This window comes from Haemaphysalis longicornis, unplaced genomic scaffold (assembly GCF_048455015.1).
Source record: "Haemaphysalis longicornis isolate Haplotype H1 unplaced genomic scaffold, Haemaphysalis longicornis Haplotype H1 scaffold_10, whole genome shotgun sequence".
Taxonomy (NCBI): Eukaryota; Metazoa; Arthropoda; class Arachnida; order Ixodida; family Ixodidae; genus Haemaphysalis; species Haemaphysalis longicornis.
The window spans coordinates 73,480,391-73,499,595 of record NW_027526204.1 but is presented as its reverse complement, the minus strand read 5'-3'; the positions used below and the strand labels follow the sequence as shown (position 1 = coordinate 73,499,595).

At 47.5% G+C, this 19,205-nt stretch overlaps 1 protein-coding gene across 10 annotated transcripts in view; it reads right to left on the bottom strand.

Moving 5' to 3' along the window:
- LOC144158759 (cell adhesion molecule Dscam1-like) overlaps positions 1 to 19,205 on the bottom strand; it is a 207,011-nt gene that overhangs the window by 96,886 nt on the left and 90,920 nt on the right. Inside the window, exons 1-2 of one of the 10 annotated variants that reach the window (XM_077689861.1) lie at positions 17,902 to 18,033; positions 17,077 to 17,367 (exon numbers count right to left, since the gene is read on the bottom strand). The exons of 8 other annotated variants lie outside the window; for them this stretch is intronic. In XM_077689861.1, the coding sequence (XP_077545987.1) occupies positions 17,077 to 17,367; positions 17,902 to 17,968 (358 nt within the window). In that variant the 5' untranslated portion in view covers positions 17,969 to 18,033. Of the gene's footprint in view, positions 1 to 4,180; positions 4,347 to 17,076; positions 17,368 to 17,901; positions 18,034 to 19,205 lie in introns of those variants that run through there. One more of the 10 variants, XM_077689872.1, reaches the window with a different exon arrangement.

Here is a 19,205-nt window from a genome sequence, read left to right as displayed (position 1 = left end):
TGTTCTGTTACCTTGTAAGTGAACTCATGTCTAGATTCACTTGTGCCGTGAGTTGAGAACGTATAAACGAAGAAGCAAAGGCGGGGGGCCACGCGTGTGTTTATTATACCGTAAACATCCACTATAACGAAATCGCTTTACGCGAATTTTTGTTTTACAGGTTTTTTTCATGCCCACCAGTTCAGTGCGTGAGTGGCAGACCATTTTAAAAAAATCCGGTAATAACGAAGTGCCTTTTGTCGCCGGGACTTCATTATATCGAACATTTACGCGCTTTGGTTGCGACCAATTGACAGCGGTCGTATTTGCAATACACAAAGTCGCGGGTGCAGGTATAAATCCGAGCACGCAGCATGCGATTCGCGTGACCGAAGAAGCAAAGGCGGCGGACCACGCGTATGTATCATATACAGTCAACATCCGCTATAACGAAATCACTTTATGCGAATTTTTGTTTTACAGGTTTTTTCATGCCACCACTTCAGTGCGCGAGTGGCAGATCATTCAAAATAACCAAAAAATTCCGGTAATAACGAAGTATGTTTTTGTCGCCGGGAATTCATTATATCGAGCATTCACTGTGCTTTGGTTGCGTCCAATTGACGGCGGTCGTTATTTGTCTGACACAAAGTCGCGGGAGCAGGTAGAAATCCTGCTCCCGCGTCGTAGGTTTTTCCGCACTCATTCACAACGTGGATCAAAGCTGAAGCTCTCTTGCCACTCGAGTCGCAGCATGAATAGCGTGAGCAGCTAAGGAGCACATAAACGTTGCTTCCTACAAAGTCACCAACACTGGTGCGCAAATGTGTTACCACATTACGAAGTATAGGCGGCAAGCATCAAGCTTAGAGCACCTGATTGTTGCAGTCCCCGTGACTACATGCAGTATCCCTAGAACACACTGTCGACGGGACCGTATACCTATGACTGCGAGGTAAGCCGAGAACTGATCGCTTCCAACCGGGTTCCGGGCCACGCACGTGTAGTTCCCGCTGTCTTGTGCCGAAACGTCTGCAATGCTGAGCGTTGACACGGGGCCACCCTTGTGCGAGGTCACTGTGAGGCTGGGCGTTGGCTCCACTGTTCGGCCATCTTTTAGCCATGACAGTTCGAACGGGCCGGTGGTTCCTTTTCGGACGACGCAAATGACGCCGACCGTGTCACCCGGTGACAGGGTACCGGGAAATTTGAACTCCTTTATTTTCGGAGGGCCTGGAAGGACGAGTCTGCGATTATCTTGTACCGTTCAAATTGATCTGCCATTAGAAAGCAGCAAAGTATGGCGTAGTTATACTCGTGCCGAGAATTGTTTCGTATTTAGAAACCGCCTAATAGTGTTTCCTGCCTCGATTTTCTAACGTAGCTGACTCATTATTGCCACAAATAACCTCCTCAGAGGAGTTGCTCCAGGAAGCATGGTGCTGTTTCCAGAAGCCATATTTCCAAGAACTATGGTTCTTCGATACACAGTTCCCTGGTGGTTCTGGGCCAACGGAGAGCAACGTTTAGAGAATAGGATGGCAACACTGCACATCATACGGTCTCATGGTTTTGTTCGAATACTGTTAGGGCGCAGAAAGACTCCAAAGCCTATTAAATTCGTGCATGAATACTTCCTCTCAAATCTGCCGTAACGGACAACAAATGATAAAAAAAATTCATACCTGGCAAAACACCGGCAGCTTCGGCAGCAGCCACCGTAACGAACTCAATTAAGCAGCACGCCAACAGTCCGCAGCGGAACATGAGAGTAAATTTCCGCTCAACTGCTTCGGGTAGCGGACGCACTGCCTCCATTCTGAGTCGTTCGGCAAGAATGGCTCCCGAGTGTCGAAGAGTACTCGGTTGAACGCCGCTGCGCCACATACGCAGACAACTAGCGCCGCGTACCCGTGATCAGGCAAATTCGGAAGGGCGGGAAAAACGAAATGCAAAAACACTACCCTTTCGGCTTTCGCTTCGAGTATACTTCAAAGTTCGAAAGGGCGCGAAAAACGAACTGCGAAAACAAGTCTTTCGCTTCGAGTCGTTCAAATATCAAAATGGCGGGAAAAACGAACTGTGAAAACAATACCCTTTCGCTTTGAGTCATTTAAAGTTCGAAAGGGCGGCAAAAACGAACTATAGGAAAAACTCCTCTACAGTACTAGGATTCAACAGCGCATATTTTGGACAAGGACGAAGCGTAGAAGTGCACAGCACAGCGCTTGTGTTCCGTACTTCGCGGCTTCGTCCTTGTTAAAAAGAACGCTCTGTTCAATCTGGAGTATTTAGTCGCCAACTAGCCCAACATAGTACATCACCGAACGCCTCCTTATCGTTTAGAGTCGTTCAGAGTGCCACGCCTGCAATGTGGCACTGCTTGTAAGGAACCTATACAAACTGAAGGCCAAGAGAAATCGCGGTGTCAACAAAATCAGACACGCCCATCCTCATATTGGCACTGTTACACAATGTAGACGCGAAAGCCGGAAAAAAATATTATCAAGGTTTTATTTAGAGTGCTGAGGTTGATATTGGTAACAGACTTAACCTAGCATCCGTATTCCAGCAAGAAATGGAGCGGTTTTCGGAAACTGTCTGCGATGAAAGGCGGCACAAAGCTACGCTGCCCAAACTGTTCTCAGCGATGCATGTGTGATTCTCGGAATCTTCCGGTCGGCGGCCCGAGATTCCGCAGGTTACGCCGGCATATCTGACCGCTGCTGCTTCCCGATTTTTGACTGCATCGGTTTGTTATTTTCCATTGCCTTTTATTTGAAAATGTCCCCACTTGAGAAAAACCCGTCACGAACGTAAGCCAACCCTCTGAGACGCGTAATTATGTTTAGGAGTTCAGCGGTTTTCGCATTAAAAAGCATTTCTCTGAAACAGTTTCCCGAACACGGTTAGAAGTTTCCCAGAATTTAAGCAATATTCCTAAAGTTCGCACTATAGTATCAGCACATACCAGGCATTTTCAACCTTTTTTTATATAGCAACTTGGCCGGTTCCCGACACCGCCTCTTTTACAACACGCTGTTATCTAACTGCGATTTTCAGACCCGGTCAGGGCAACAATAACCGTTTATGCAACATGAATAACCATGCATACAACATGAATGGCACGGTGACAAGCAAGGAGATGACGCTAACAAACGCTGTTGTCATAAAAACTTACTTTTAAAAATCCCCAAAACGCGCCAAAAGAGGTCTCCCGTGCCTTCAAATCATCGCGCGTAGTTCGTTGGCAACGAACCGGTAACTCTCACAAAACAGCAGCATAAAAGCCACGTTTTCGTAAAAAGAGCGGTCGCATGCGAGTAAAAGAAAAAGCCATCAAAAGTCACAGCATATGCGTATATGTACGCACATACGTAGCTTGCACATATGTATGTAGGTAGACATACATATTCGTAGTACTACAAAACCGCGTTATGCTTTTGAAGACCACCTTACACTCTTCATTTTCTTTCGCGCTGTAGTGCCGTTAGGCAGCGGCCATACGGAATAGCCATAAACTAACCGACGATAACGATACCGATACTGGGTTTTCCCTCACCAGTTCACCAAGACGACGTCGTTGTCAGGTACGCACGCACGTCGAGGTCCATTGCCACCATTGTTAACATACTCTTAAAGGCCGACGATGATAATGACATTAGAGAGTTTTAGCACTCCGTATGTTCCGTGTTGTACGTAGTTACCGTGTTGACCGGGACACGTCTGGACACTTGCACATTAGTACCGGTAGGGGGAATTAGTTCCGCGGGCCGGCCCTCGCCATGCCCGTGCATTCGTCACGGTGGGTGCGCCTCCTCGCCCTTCCGCGCGCGCAGGCGCAGTCGGGTCCCGGTAAACACGGTAACTACGCAAATGACGGAACAGACGGACCGTTAAAACTCTCTTTTGACGATTGGTCGCAATGTGCGTTACGTACGCACAGAGCACTGCACGCATGTTCGAGGATAAAACAGTCACGGTAGACTGATGCGAGTGTCATAATTAGGATACGATGGAGCAGTTTAAATACCATCTAGAGGCTGACAGGGAATACTACTTTGCTGCATGCGGCTTGCCGAGCGTATAAACCCCTATTGTATAATCAATCCAGGGTCAGCGAACAGGCAGAGCATTTCGCGCGTCACACGTGTTCCAAGGTTGGACATTTTGGCCAATGAGAAGCGACGTCAGGGCTCACCGGAAACTACGAGTGGGACCGTGACATTGCTTGAGGTGAGACCGTACGAGGCGATGCAAGTGTAGTTTCCGACGTCTTCCCGCCGAATGCTGCGTATTCCCAGCGTCACGCTGCTTTCGGACGCGCGCAGGAGGGACACTCGGGGGTTCATCTGCAGTTCTGCGCCGTCGCTGGTCGTCCAGGTCACACGAAGCCCTACGCCTTCTTGCCATGGCGTCGTCCCCCAACGCCAGATTTGGCGGGAAACCGAGGCTCAGCGGCTTCGGCACGTGGACGGCAGGTGGCAACGCTGTGGCCAAAAAATTTCAACTAAGCCGTTGTCAGGACAAATGATTGTGGTTCGTTCGTCCACCTACCTTCCATGGGAGTAGCTGGAGACGTGGCAGCGAGGCACAAAATAATAAGGATGCGCATCTCCAAAGCTGCAGGAATGGCTGCTAAATCCGCTAACTGCACTTCGCCGCAGATAACTCGTTATGATCGAAACATTCCATGCAACGTGATAGTGCCGACTTCGACTTCTGCTGCTCGGGACGCGACACAGGCGGCGATGCACGAGTGGAGAGCGGAAAACACGGTTTTTGTGTCGAGCTTCTCGGTGTTGGTTCGTCGGAGCGTCACTGGCGTCACCTCGCCGGTGCACGCCTAGCGCCGCGTAGCGGGAAGTTTGCCAAGCGCGGCGGAACCGCGTGGAAAACCGCGAGACTCAACATCGTAGATGCTTCGCGTTGACATCGAGAAGCATCCCCAACTTTCGGGGACACGCGCCTCCGAAGACGCCTAGCGCCCTCCTCGGCGGCAGCCGTCGACGGCGAGCGTAACTGAATGGGAGGGAGCAAAAAAAAATCGTAGCTCTCGAACGGAAGCAGGTTTTTCAAAAGGCCTTCTTGAAATACCTAGAATTACTTAAAGCGCACTCGCGGCGAAAATTAGAGCAGTGTAAAGCATTAATTACCGGTTCCTCACACACCTAAAGTTTTCCAACCGGGGCCCTTGATTTCTGATTTGTTTCGCAATACTAGCGGTTATACTAGTGCTGCACAGAAAGATTTTTAAAAAGGCCTTCGCGAAATACCTAAAACTACTTAAAGCGCACTCACAGGTAAAATTTCAGCCCTGCAGAGCCTAAATTGTTGGTTCCTCGCCCCCCTAAAGTTTTCGAATTCCCAGAGCGAGCTTCTCGATTTCTTCCTTGTGTCGCGATACTGGGGCAGCAACTGGAGATTTTTCAAATTACCTTCGGGAAATATTTAAAACTACTTAACGCGCACTCACGGGAAAAATAACCCTGACAAATAAAAAAGGGAGAGAGCAGGTGGGCGGATTGCGAAATTGTTCCCGGCAATTTATCAAACGCCATTTTATCGAACTCCCGGCGGCCGTTTCATCGAACATTTAAACGTTTGGACGAAGGCTTTTCGGTACAAAACCTTCTGTAGAGGCCGTTTCTGCAAGTTATATTCTGTACACGTACATTTAAAGGACGCGGAGTCGAAGGTTGGACCTGCGCATGATTAGCAAACTAGTCCCGGGCCATCTTCACTAACATGAAATCTGCGGAGGGGCGAAGGGTGTACGACTCTATGTGTATTCTCGGCGGCTTGGCGGTTTTGCCCACGGAGATGAAACCGCTCGGGGGTATGATATACAGCTTTGCTGTAAGTCTCGTGTCTTTGAAGCACGAAGCGTCCTAGCGCGAGTCGTTGGAAAGCGAGTGTCACGGTGTGTTTTTTAGTAGGAGTTTTTGACGACGGAGATAAAACGTTCTGGCGCGAAGCGTTGTATCCCGAGTGTCCCGGTGCGTTCGTTTAGTATGCGTTACGTTCTAGCGCGAGGAATTGGAAAACGAGTGTCCCGGTGTTTTAGTGCCTTGACTACATGATACGACGACAACGATGACACGGGACGCCGACAGCCCGACCCCCTAAGGGGCTTCGACCCCGACGGCATTTTATTAATCAAGGGGAATTTTCCCCATATCCGAATAGCAACGTTTTGATCAATCAATCAATCAATCAATCAATCAATCAATCAATCAATCAATCAATCAATCAATCAATCAGTCAATCAAACATTTTAATTAGTCAAATAATTTAAATGATTGATTGATGAGCCGATCAACGATGGCAATTATTATGTTTTATGTGAAAATTAGGTGGCAGTGATCTTTATTTTGCGGGAAGCTGTATATGGCTCACTCGACTTCATTTCCTCTTGTCGCAGCGCGTAAGCGGGATCGTTCAGCAGAATATGCTTTCCGACGAAGCCAACATTCCTACGAAGCTTCTGTAGTTCTGTATCTCGGGAAGAAATCACGGTGCGATAGGATTGCTATGTCACTACGCCCCGCGCAGTTTCTTTACTTATCGTAATTACCCTGAAACGAATGAATGACGCTAGACGGATCAAGCGGCTATATAATCGCAGGAAGTTTTATCCCAATCGATATTATGAGTAATTGCCACTCGCAGTTTTAATACAAGGAACACAAAGCCGCTCCTCCTGAAACAATCCATTAGCATCACAGTGGTGAAGGTTGTTCTACTCCCAGGGTGTCTAGCAAATTGCCTAATTCAATTTCCCTGACTTTTCCATGTTTTCCATGACCATTTTAGTCGAAATTCCCTGACCGATACAACAGGCGCCATTCTGTGGAAATGGTCAGTGAAGCACATGAAAAGCGGAGAGAAAAGACATTCTATCGTAGGGAAAAACACATTTGTTGCAAGTGCCCTACTTCTCAGAAGGCACTTTGAATAACTTCAGTTTGCTCGTTCAGCTTGAGGTTTGCTTGCCTTCAGTTACGGCTTCAGAGAGTTTATTTCATCTTGCAGGATGGAAGCTTCAAGTTGCGCTTTAGCCAGCACCTTTTGCTTTTTTTCTAGATTGTCGTGGCTCGACATGCAACGTGAACCGCATGGTACGTTTTTGCACGCGATTCGGGCCCGTCGGCGTTGCGCGTGCGATTTTTTTGACGCCCGCGTCGACGATTCGCGCGCGCGGCAGCTTCTGCCTCGCTCAGAAAATGACGCGCGTCGCGCGCAGCAGTGGGAGGAGCCTGATGACATGCGCCAATGGGGAGCCGCGCACCTCATGGCGGCAGTTTCGAAGCGCTCGAGTCAGTCGGCTGGCTCCGCCAGAGATGTTTAGGCTTACCACCCCGGCAGGTATTGCATGGGAGCTTTCATTAGCGGCGCGGATGATATTTTATAGTACCGTTTCCGCCCACATTATAACCTCCTTTACCGCACAAGCAACTTCGTGCATGACTTGTTCGGCATTTTAGAGAGCGCTTACAAGCGGTCGCTCCAATTTCGCGGTCGAAGTCGCCGCCATGTTGCCGCCGCCGGCAGCACCGCGCGCAGCGTGCGGGTGGTTCCGCGGCAGCGTGAGTGCGCCTGTGACGTGCGCGGCGCGTTTTCGCGAGCAGAAAATGCCGCATGCGGTTCATGCTCAGCCATGTCATCCTTTCTGATTATGTAATTCTGTCTCCTGTTGCCATAAGAAAGAAGTTCTTTCAAGGTTAGCTCCCAAAAAGCGCTGCCTTTGAAAATTCGCTGGAAAAAAAAAAAAAAAGCTCGTTGTGCGTGCGATTTGGGCACCATCCACATCGTCCCTCTCCGTACGTGCACCCAGCAACTTAAGCCAGCTGCGAGCTGCGTGAACCGCACGGCGAGTTTCTGCACGCGATTCGTGCGCGGTATTTTCACGGCCGCGTCGACGATTTCGTGCCTGCGGTGGCTCCTTTCCTGCACAAGCAAGTGCGTTTGTGCCTTGAGTAGCATTTTAAAGAGCGGCAAACGCGGCCGTTGATGTTACCTAGCGTCACTAAATAAGCTACCGCACTACTCCGCGGCCGGTGCTGCCGCCATGTTGCCGTCGCCTGCCGCTCGGCACGCACCGTGCGGGTGGTTTCCGCGGCGGCGTAAGCGCACCTCAGGCGTGCGCGGCGCGTTTTCGCTTGCAGAACGAGAAAACGTTTCATGCGGTTCACGCTTTCGTCGCGCGCGAACTTGTGGCGTTCGGTAACTTCTTGGGGGACTCGAACACTGGTTTCCCCTATTGTAAAACAGTGTGGGCAGGCCCCGAAGTGGTTTTCCCTGACTGGGTAGTACTTGATTGAAAAATTCCCTGACAACTCCCTGACTTTTCCCGGTGACTCAAAATTCCCTGACTTTTCCCGGTTTTCCCGGTTTTCCCGGTCGCTAGACACCCTGTACTCCTTACACACACGCTTAGAGTGAGCCCAGTCAATACATTCAATAAGAAGGTATTATGAAATCGCAATTCCGAGCACATTTCTAGTTCATTTGATAACTATATTTATTGGTAATTTTCAGGCTTTCTCCTATTCATCTACCAGCTCCTTGGTAAACAGAGGGGTGTGTCACTTGTTTTTCTCATGAAGACGACTGTCTCAGCTCTCGCCAAACCAGCCTATTCAATTTTTTTCCTTTTTATAATGGAAGAAAGCGATGTTTATCAGGGGTGTCTATGATATGCACGACTTGAAGAGGTAATTTCCGGTGGGGCGACAGAAGGCGAAAAAAGAGCGATTCCTGGAGGGGAGGCGCAGTCGGCAGGACCCCACGCGCGAAAAGGTGTAGCCAGCAAGCTTGTTCCTCGATGGGTGGACAGGCGCCAACGATACCTGGACATTGTGTCCTCAGCGGCTTCAAGTTCGGGTGGTTTTTTGTTGCGTAATTGAGGTTGTGTGAGCTCATGGTGACCGTATAGCTTTTTCTTGCATCAATGCAGTGAGGCTTCAGAGGCCTGTAAGGTTTTCAAGGGAAACCGAAAAGAATATGAGTGGAAAAGGAATCCGGGGGAGATTGAAACCTAAAGACGAGGGTGGGGAGGGAATGGGTGAAGGCTTGGGCGAAGAATTAAAATGAAATGGAAGTACGCGTGCAACCAGAAAGCCCTAATACGGGAATGAGTGGTATTTGCGAACACAACCCGTACGAGCTTGAACAGCTGTTTCCAAAAAGGACCGTTTTTCCGCCACGACAATATCTTATAGGCTTGTCTGTGAAAAAGCTAGCGACAACAGTGTTTGCAAATTCATTTTAGCGTGACAGTCCAGCCTACATAAATCTTTTCATACGATTTTCTGCATTTTTTTCAGGTAACCGAATGTTTGTGAAGCTCATTTAGAGAAAACTACATAAAAATACATTACCACACCTTAAATACTGGCTAATGGACCTTTTACCAGTAGCGATCTGCGCATGCGTGGACTGCCGGTACGCCATTCTTGGCAGTAGCCTCAGGTGAAATAAACAAAAAGGCGCCCCTCAGCTTGCTGCTTAGGGAGCGGTTATGCTTCCTAGGGCTGCACGTTTTTGTTTCCTCTTTTCGGACAGTTCCCAGCGAATCCGTACGTGCACACAAAAAAGGCGTTCAAAAGAAAGGGGCGAAAATTTTTGAGGCTGACCACCCTGCGATCACTTGGTTACCAGTGAGAGAGCAACGAAAATGAAAAAAGAAAAAAAGTGAAGAAAAAGGGGCGCTCCGGCCACTGCAGATTGGTCACGCGAGCGTGCGCCTGCTACATTCACGTGAATAGCGCAGGTGACGCGTGGGTGCGGGAGGCACTGCAGGCCGAAGATATCTTGTGCACAGGTTCTGCGAAAGCCCGACTTTGCGGGGAAGTGCCTTACGACTTAGGGTGCCTCGATGCGCGCCCGCTCCATCGAGGCACCTTATTACGACTAATTTCAGTTCGCCGTGGCGGCTGCTTGGAGGACCGGTACTAGAAAAAAGATACATTTAACCTTATAACCCAGGAGTCTTTGTCGGTTCTCTGCTTATTATTTTTTACATCTTCATATTTTATTGTAATTTTCGCAGCTCAGGTTAGTTTTCGGTGTCTTCAATTTTTTTCTGTTCGTGAGGTTATGTTAGATTCGTTCACCTTAGGTGCGTTAATGGAAGGCGAAGCAGTGCCAGACTACAGTGCCTAGTGCATTCTAGGCACTACATCCAGGCGGGACATTTTTCATCGAAACAACGCCGGTGGGCGCGCTTCAGTGGAGGGCTTACAATACTGTCGGCCGGCATATAAACACAGCCTAATATAAATGCTTTCGACTTCCTTGAAACGATTTCTCCTGTCATTCTTTATTGAGACTTGTTCCTCGATTATGTTGTATTCATTTTATGTTTTTTTTTTCAATATCGACTGGAAGAAATATTTATTGATCATGCAGTAAAGTCAGCAAATATACTTCAGACCAGTGTTTTACACGTTACTCTAAAACAGGAAAGAAAGCTCGTTCCTCGTTCCTTCCCAATTTTGAAACGAGTTACCGTTACAAGTTCCTTTATTGCGAAAGGCACGCGTTCCAGCTCCACTTCGAACATTGGAACGTGTCGTTACATTAACGTTACATTTCATTTTTTAAATAAAAGTGTGGTGTCGGATAACCCCGAGGCGAAATAAAGTGTGAAATTTAAAACTCACACCAAACTACGTATATTATACGAATAGGAGCCTTGCCGGCAGCAGATTATCTTGAGGTAAAATGGATCCACAGAAACGCCCCTAGCCAAATTTTTTCGGGGAGAACCGGAAAAACTCCAGACATGTCTAACTGCGATTTTGGTGCTCGTCTATTATGGATGCAACACATATGGCACTTTCAACTTCGGTTTTACGATTGCGCAGTAAGGTTACTGCGTTGAGATGTGCAGATAGAAAGTTACATGCAGGCACATAATTAAAATTCTTGCATAAAGGACTGTGTCGAAAGGAGCAATTCATAGGCGTTTAACGAATGGGTATTACAATATTGCAGGTTATCTAAAATGCCTTACAGGCCCTGCACAGGGAATTGAGTAAGGGGGTAAGCTTTGAGTAAGCTTTTTGTAAGAGTAATTGAGTAAGCTTTGCAGATCATGCAGCACAAATTTGCGAGTAACAAAACATAACAGAACAAGTAATGGCTGCAAGGTTCACAATACAAGTTTTAGTCAAGGAAAATAAAAAAATAAAAGTCAGCACTGTAGTCACACATGAAATCTACGCGCAAGAATTACAAAGTGTACCGAACACAATCAGTGTAGTAGATAAAGTAAACAACCGAAAATAGCCAAATATGTTGACTCGACGCACAAATCAGTTGCTGTGGTTAGAAATACGCATAAGGGATAAGCACAGGTTGAAACCGACCAACTAAAGCAACACTGAACGCTGGCCGTCCACGTTCCAGCGGCCTCTCTCAGGTATTGTCCATACAGCATGCGACAAAAGTATGCCCAACAATGACGAAATTCCTGTCCTTTGTCAACACTACGCGTGCAATACAAAAGGTCCTGGCACTCCCTTCGACCCATTCCCGTCGACCCCCAGACCGCGCCGTGACGAACTGCATGCCTACTCTAACTTTGAGCAGTACAGCATACCGAGACACTGCGGCGCGCCCAGCCCTATTCATAGCCGGTGACACTTCCGATGAACCCGCCGCGGTGGCTCAGTGGCTAAGAAGTTGCGCTGCTGAGCACGACGTCGCGGGTTCGATCACCAGCCGCGGCGGCTGCTTTTCTGATGGAGGCGAAAAGCAAAAACGCCCGTGTGTACGAGATTTCGGCGCACGTTAAAGATCCCCAGGCGGTCAAAATTAATCCGGAGCCCTCCACTACGGCGCGCCTCATCGCCTGCGTTGCGCCGGCGCGTTAAATTCTATAATCAATCAATCGACACTTCGAATGACCTCACAGCGAGCGCAACTCCCCCGTCGGCACCCCACGCCAGACAGTTTTTTCCAACAACCTTTCCTCGGCAGGGAACAATTCTATCGGCCAGACGAGCATCCTGGCCATTCCAGAGAAACGATGAAAGGTGAAAAGCATTCCCGTGGCTGCGCTATTTCTCCATCGAACGCCGCGTAAGCTCCGCCGGGGATCCAGACATTTCGGTGTAGGACATTTCGGTGCAGGACGTTTCGGTGCGGACATTCGGTGCACAGACGTTCGGCCTTGCAAGTAACGCCGTTCTGTACAATACTGCTTCAGACGTGGCCTACGTCGTCATCTTGACCCCAACCACGGCCGGAGCCCCGCTAGCCGTTCCCGGCCCGCCGGCCTCCTGATCTATTCCTCTGAGGCGGGGGTCTCAAAGACGCGTCCCGCGGACCTTTTGATTCGGACTTAGTATACGAACCTATAGATGCTCTTGTTCGCAATCCTGCGATAAGTTAGGCCAGGGGTTGGTTGTGCAGCATTGCCAAAAACGTGTTTATTTGTTGAATATTTGCTGGAATATGTGAACCTTTCTGAAGCATCGCTTTATAAACTCAGAAAGCAAAAATGAACAACTTCGACAGCGATGCGCACAGTTGGTACCAAAATACGGAACCTTCGTATAAAAAATTCCCCGCATTTCCCCGAGGGGAAGAATGTGAAAGTGCGAATGCACGAGTTGAATTTGGGCGGTTCGGTAATGTTCGCGAAAGAGAGATCACACACACACACACAACTACAAAGAAAGAAAGATGCATTTATTCACAGACGCCTATTTGTGTTGTCCTTGTACTTGATTGCTAGAGCGGATCTCAGCTTTGAAATTTCGTGTCAGTACTCCTTTAAGCGGGTGCATTAGCCCTTCTCACGCCCGATTCCTGGCCAATCCCCCACGTGGGTATGTGCCATGTCAGCGGCCAGGCAGCGCGCGCCCATCTCCCCCCGTTGCCAAGGAAGACGAGGAGATTCCTGGCCAATCCTTCACGTGGGTATGTGCCATGTCAGCGGCCAGGCAGCGCGCGCCCATCTCCCCTTGTTGCCAAAGAAGACGAAGAGCGCGCGCACCCGCTGCTGTTGCTATGCGGACGGCGGCGGAATGCGGACGGCGGCGGACGCTTCAGGCTCGCTTAAGAAGTGCATTCGCACTTAAAAACTGACCATTTGTCCTGCTCAGCTGATCAGACAGCTAATCTGTTAGATATTAATGAAAATGATTCTACGAAATGAGTTACAAAAGCGCTTCGAATTGCAATTTCGCAATACAGTTGGCTCCTACTAATACGAACTCCATGTGGACCGTACAAAGCTTCGAACTAACAAAACTCTCAAACAAACAGAATCCCGCCGTGGCTATGGCGTTGTGCTGCTGAGCCCAGGGACGCGGGGTCGATTACCAGCCGCGGCGGCCGCTTTTCCGATGGAAGCGAGAAGTGAAAACGCCCATGTATTCGCGATTTCGGCACACGTTAAAGATTTCCAGGTTGTATAAATTAATCCTCCACTGCACCACGCCTCCCCGGCTGTGTTGCGTCGGAGCGTTAACCTCATAATCAATCAATCAATGAAACAGAAAGCACAATGAGAGCAATGCCATAACTACGCTACACGTCTTCCTTCTTGATTTCGGTCACAACCTCGACTTTCCTTGCCAATACAAGCGCACGACATGGTTTGTCCTGAGTGTGAAGGCTTATCGCTAAAGTTGAAGTCTGAAGCCTACACCACCCAAATGCTTACACGGAGTTGTTTTCAGCCAGGAAACTACAAAGAACGTAGACATGCGAACGCTGGCGCGAGCTTCAAGTGAACTGCATGGCTGCGGGCGGCCTCAGTTGCGAGGGCACCGACATAACACATCACGGTGGTGTTTTGACGCCGAAAAATTTGAATTTCCTCGAGAAATGACTGATAGCTGTATGTTTTTATTCAAAATACTTCCCAAATTACCGACAAAATTGGTTTTGGCTTCAAGTTAACCGAAAATTCTAACTAGCGACTTTTAATTGTCGGGAGTCGATTGTATCTTGTTTGCGAGCGTATTGACCGCACGTAGTCCGAACGAGCACAAGGAACACGACACGATTGTTGTTTGCGATTTAAGCTATTCTTCTGTTCAATATAGTAATCAAATTTGAAAAGCCTGCAGTTTTATTCAAGCAGACAAACATGAGGCTGTCTGTTTTACAGTGTTTTCAGCACGCTAATGGAATGTCTTAGGGGCAGCGGCTTCATGTTCTTTGTGTTAAAACTGTGACTCGTAATTACCCGCGCGCGATATCGCCTAAGATAAAACTATACATGAACATGTAGCCTCCTGAGCAGTCAGACTTCATTAATATGCTTCGGGGTCTCTTCAGCACAACAAGAGTTACAGCCATTTTCTGTAACCATTATCATCCCGTAGACGGGATGAGAATTCCTCAACGTTTACTGTTTCACTGTGTCCCACCTAATTACGACAAGTAAATGAACTCGCCGTGATAAGAGATCTGCCAGGTCACACCATAATTTTTCCCGAGATAATATACGCTATAAACATCGCACCTTTTCGGCAGCTAAAGTTGCCCGCGAAGTAAAAAACCGTCAGCAACGCCTCACCTAAAATGTTCAGTAGCGATGACTGAACACAATTCTAAACACAAGCCTTTGAATAATAATTTTACTGTAGACCACTCCCTGAATATTTACAACGTTAAAACGCATGGAGAAGTGCAGTTAATTGCTGTTAGCGCTTGCTTCCAACACATATGTACAGCTGCAGCCCTTCGCAGGCACACTGCTGACATATTTTACAGCGCAAGGAGCATAAAACGGCTACATCTCTAGAGGTAAGAAGTCGCATTCACGGGACCGAAGACACCCACTCGTGCGCGGCCCGCGAGCGCCCAGCCGTGTTTTCTTGTATGTTTAGGAATGGTGGAGACCCCAAGAGCACAAAGGAGCACGGCCTTTTGTGCACGTCCCGACCCTCCTATTTGCTTCTTTTGATAATTCGGTATGCTTCACCGGAAAGAGGGGGACCCTTGGGGCGCGTTGGTAAGAGCGGCTTCAGGCCTCCCGAGTAGGGGAGAAGGAAAGAAAAAAAAGAAAACGTCTCCACCTCAGAACGCCACGTGGTGTCAGATTTTCGAAGCTTTCGGGATGTCCCCGAAAGTTGGCCTCGCAGTTTCTTTAGGCACACGTTCGCCAGCTCCATATCAGGTGTTCCCTGGTGTCGGAATAACATTTTGCTTCAATACTCGCTTCTTCAATACAAAAGCAGAGGGTATCTTCTGCTTTTCGATGTGACCGTGCTGACACTTAGCGTGACTTCTTTATCGTGTGCAGCCGTAAACATTACAAGTTACGCATGCAATGTAAAGCTAAACAAGTTTCTAAGGCACTCAACAGAAGTCGTCTTTCGCTCAGATAGTATACGTGCGGCCATGTTTTTCTCGAACTACTACCCAATTATTCCCAATGTATATTTTTTCAGCCCCATTTCCCGTCCACTAAACTACAAACTAATCATACCAATCAAAGAAAGCGATATCCGTCTCTCTCTCTCTCTCTCTCTCTCTCTCTATATATATATATATATATATATATATATATATATATATATATATATATATATATATATATATATATATGGTAGAGGCGCAAAGCGTAGCAAAGCAGAACCTGCAAGTGAGGTTATTGGCCAATCCGCCACTAAAGCTATGAGGACGGCCGCCGACTGGAAGCGAAAAAAGAAGCGCGATATATATATATATATATATATATATATATATATATATATATATATATATATATATATATATATATATATATTACATGCATACATACATTGATGGTGCTTTGTTTAGGTATATTTGTCGGCTTGTCTGCTTATATCTCGGTAGAGACTTTGCTTATTGCGTAGCACATAGTGTGCCATCCTGCTAAAAATGTTTCCTATTTTTCGCCATCCCCTCCTCCAACCGGTTATGTTTTCCCCATTTGCACTTCTATGCTGAATGGAATAAATCTTAATGATTTTCTGGATTTCCATTTCACAAGGGATATTTTAGATAAATTCACGGCGAAACTGACTTCTTTATTTCGCATGGCGTAAGTCGTGCACAAGAACGTATTCGAACTGCTGTTCTAATGCACCAACTTGCAGCCGGTTCCGGGGCGAAACACAGGAATATGGATTTTGAGAAATGCTAATTATTATCGATAATTGTTTTTTGTAAACTGTACATGTTCAGTGTGGTATAGAATTGAGCCTCACAGCGCGAATGAAGAAACCCGCTGTTGACCTCTCGGAGGTTACTTTAATCCTATTTGTTTTGGTCAACTGAACCCGAAAGTGCGATGATTTGCGGAGAATCGAAGTTTGCACCTTCATATTGAAATACTTGCGAGTGGAGGTATCTTTACAGACTTTAGTACAAGAACGTTCGAGTTACCGCAACACTTTCGGATTGCGGGTAAAATACATCCAGCACATAGTCGAAGAGTGCGGGATTTCAAAAGCCTGCTGTAGGCGAAATTTCGCATAATCGATACCCTTACAACAAGAAAAGAATTACGTTGTAGACATGAGTTTGTAATGGGCGAGTTTTCGACCCGGCGCGGTGGCTCAGTGGCTAAGGCGTAGCGCTGCTAAACTCGAGGACGCGGGTTCGTTTCCCGCCCGCGGCGGCTGCTTTTCGGATGGAGGCGAAAAGCAAATACGTCCCGTGTACGAGATTTCGGCGCACGTTAAAGATCCCCAGGTGGTCAAAATTAATCCGGAGTTCTCCACTAGAGCGCGCGCCTCATCGCCTCCATTGCGTCGGCGCGTTAAACCCTACAATCAATCAATCAATCAATCAATCAATCAATCAATCAATCAATCAATCAATCAATCAATCAATCAATCAATCAATGGGCGAGTTTTTGTCACAAAAAGCGACCGTGCTGTAAGAACGTTGTCTGCTAAATCACTAGCATTCAGGCAAAGAAAAGTGACTGTCATTTTTCAAACGCAACATCAGTATGATTTCAGTACCATTTAAAATGACCGCCATTTCTCAAATTTTCCAACTACTTATGCTACGATGGCTACGGCTATTCCTAAAAACAACCATGCGCTTGCCAGTAGTACAACTGCACTCAGTCGTGACTGTTGGACGGTGCCATACCTGTCACGGTTAGGCGCGCCGAGAATTCATCGCTCCCGGCCGCGTTGCGAGCCACGCAGGTGTAGTTTCCGCTGTCTTCGGCTGTGATGCCCACTAGAGTCAGTGTAGTTACCGGCCCGCCTTTGTGTGATGACACTGTGAGACTCGTGGTCGGTTGCACGGGAAGGCCATCTTTCCGCCAATGCAATGCGTACGGACCCATGCTTCCTTTCTGGATCACGCAGCTGACCGCCACTGTGTCTCCGGGAGAAAGGTTCGCGGGAAATTCGAATTCCTTGATCTTGGGTGCGTCTGGAATTGACCATCGACCACTGTTACCTTGGTCAAACGCGCTGACATCGCGACTGGTCCATGCTGCTATAATGCTTGCGTGTTCTGATTTTTCGATACGTGCAATAATGTTTCGCGGAAAAAGTACCACAAGTATACAAGTACTGTGTGTCACACTTCGTGACGTCATCCACTACTTGTGCGACAGAAACAATCCCTTCTTCTACCTTCTTTGAGCCTAATCGGCGAAAGTATTTTCTGCGTATACTTAAGGAAAGTTCGCGAAGATTTATTCAATGATACTACTGTCACCAGAATGCATTTTGTATTTGGTAGCAATCCCCACACTAAGACCAAACGAACCCACACTATCGTACGGGCAAGTGCTACCTGCTCATTGATTTTTCTCAAATTTTACTGCGGAAATTGCTTACCGCGTACCGTAAAAAAATCACTTTGTTTACGCGAAAGGTACACACAACCAGTTTTAAATTCCGCGCGGCAAGTATGTTGCTTCCACCCTATAAAAAATGAAACGAGCAGTCAGTACGGTACCTGCTGAACTTGCGACGGCGTTTGTAGACACAAATATCAGCAAGCCAAGAACCGAGTACGCAAACATTGCGCCCGTAAAGTTGGCTGCTTCAATCTCCGAACCAAGTGGCAAACGCTGCAGCTCGAGAACGGCGTGATACCGGCACAGCGGCCCACGGAGAACGAACCAGGCCGTCCGCAATGCAAAGATACGCAGGCACAGAACAGGGCTGACGGACGGACAACTAGCGCCTTCCTGTGGGTAGTTTTCGAAACCACAAAGGGCGGGTAATGAATGCTGTTTTCAAAACGTGAAGTAGTGGAGCTCACGGTGTAAACGAATGTCACAAAATTCAGGTACATTTTCTAATGGTTATTGTATTTGATTGAAGTTGACAACCGCATGCCCTGTTAGCGACGGAATACGGCATACCAGCAAACGCGCTTCCGAACGAGCTTTGTAGCTACGGAGACAGATATGTGGAAAGCGGCAGCAGGAAGCCACATCACCTTTTCTACGCTTCATCAAGTATCGAAAATTTTAACCGATATGATTGGCTTGCATTTCACCATGAAGGAAGCAACATTACGCAAACTGTTATATGTAGGCGTCCGTACTATTTTAGTCAAGTTGGACAGCAAGCACCCAAAAGGTTTTTTTTTTTTTGCAAGTATTTGTAAACGTACTAACCGCCAAATGAACACGATAAGGACGGCTTAGCGCGAAACTAACACTTTTTAACAAGCTTAAAAATTAGCGATATCGCTAATTCATGGCTTGTCTTTATCTTTTTTCTTCTCTCTTCTCGTCTTTGATCTAATGAAATGCACACAAAACTTCGCCATAAAACCCGGCATTTTTCACCGACATTATCTCTCTACCGCACACCCGGCAATAATACACGCACTAGCAAAATTAACTCGGTCGTAGTGTTAAAGATACGAGATACCGTTATCAAAGTCTTGCCAAATCAGGCTAACGTGTTTCCCAGCGCAACGCAATCATAAATATCTACGCCGTTCGTTCATTTCTTTGATTGGCATATGTCATCGTCAATACGCAAATAACACACGTCGCGATCTTATCTGGTTACAGCCCTGTAATGAACGTAGCAATATATATGAACATATAAGTAGTATAGCAGGAAAAAGCATTCGCATAGCGCACAATTCACGAATTTTGGTGGAGTCACGTGATCTTAATGATTTGATTTCATTGCAGGGTTTAACGCGCCGACGCAACGCAGACGATGAGGCGCGCCGTAGTGGAGGGCTCCGGATTAATTTTGACCACCTGGGGATCTTTAACGTGCGCCGAAATCTCG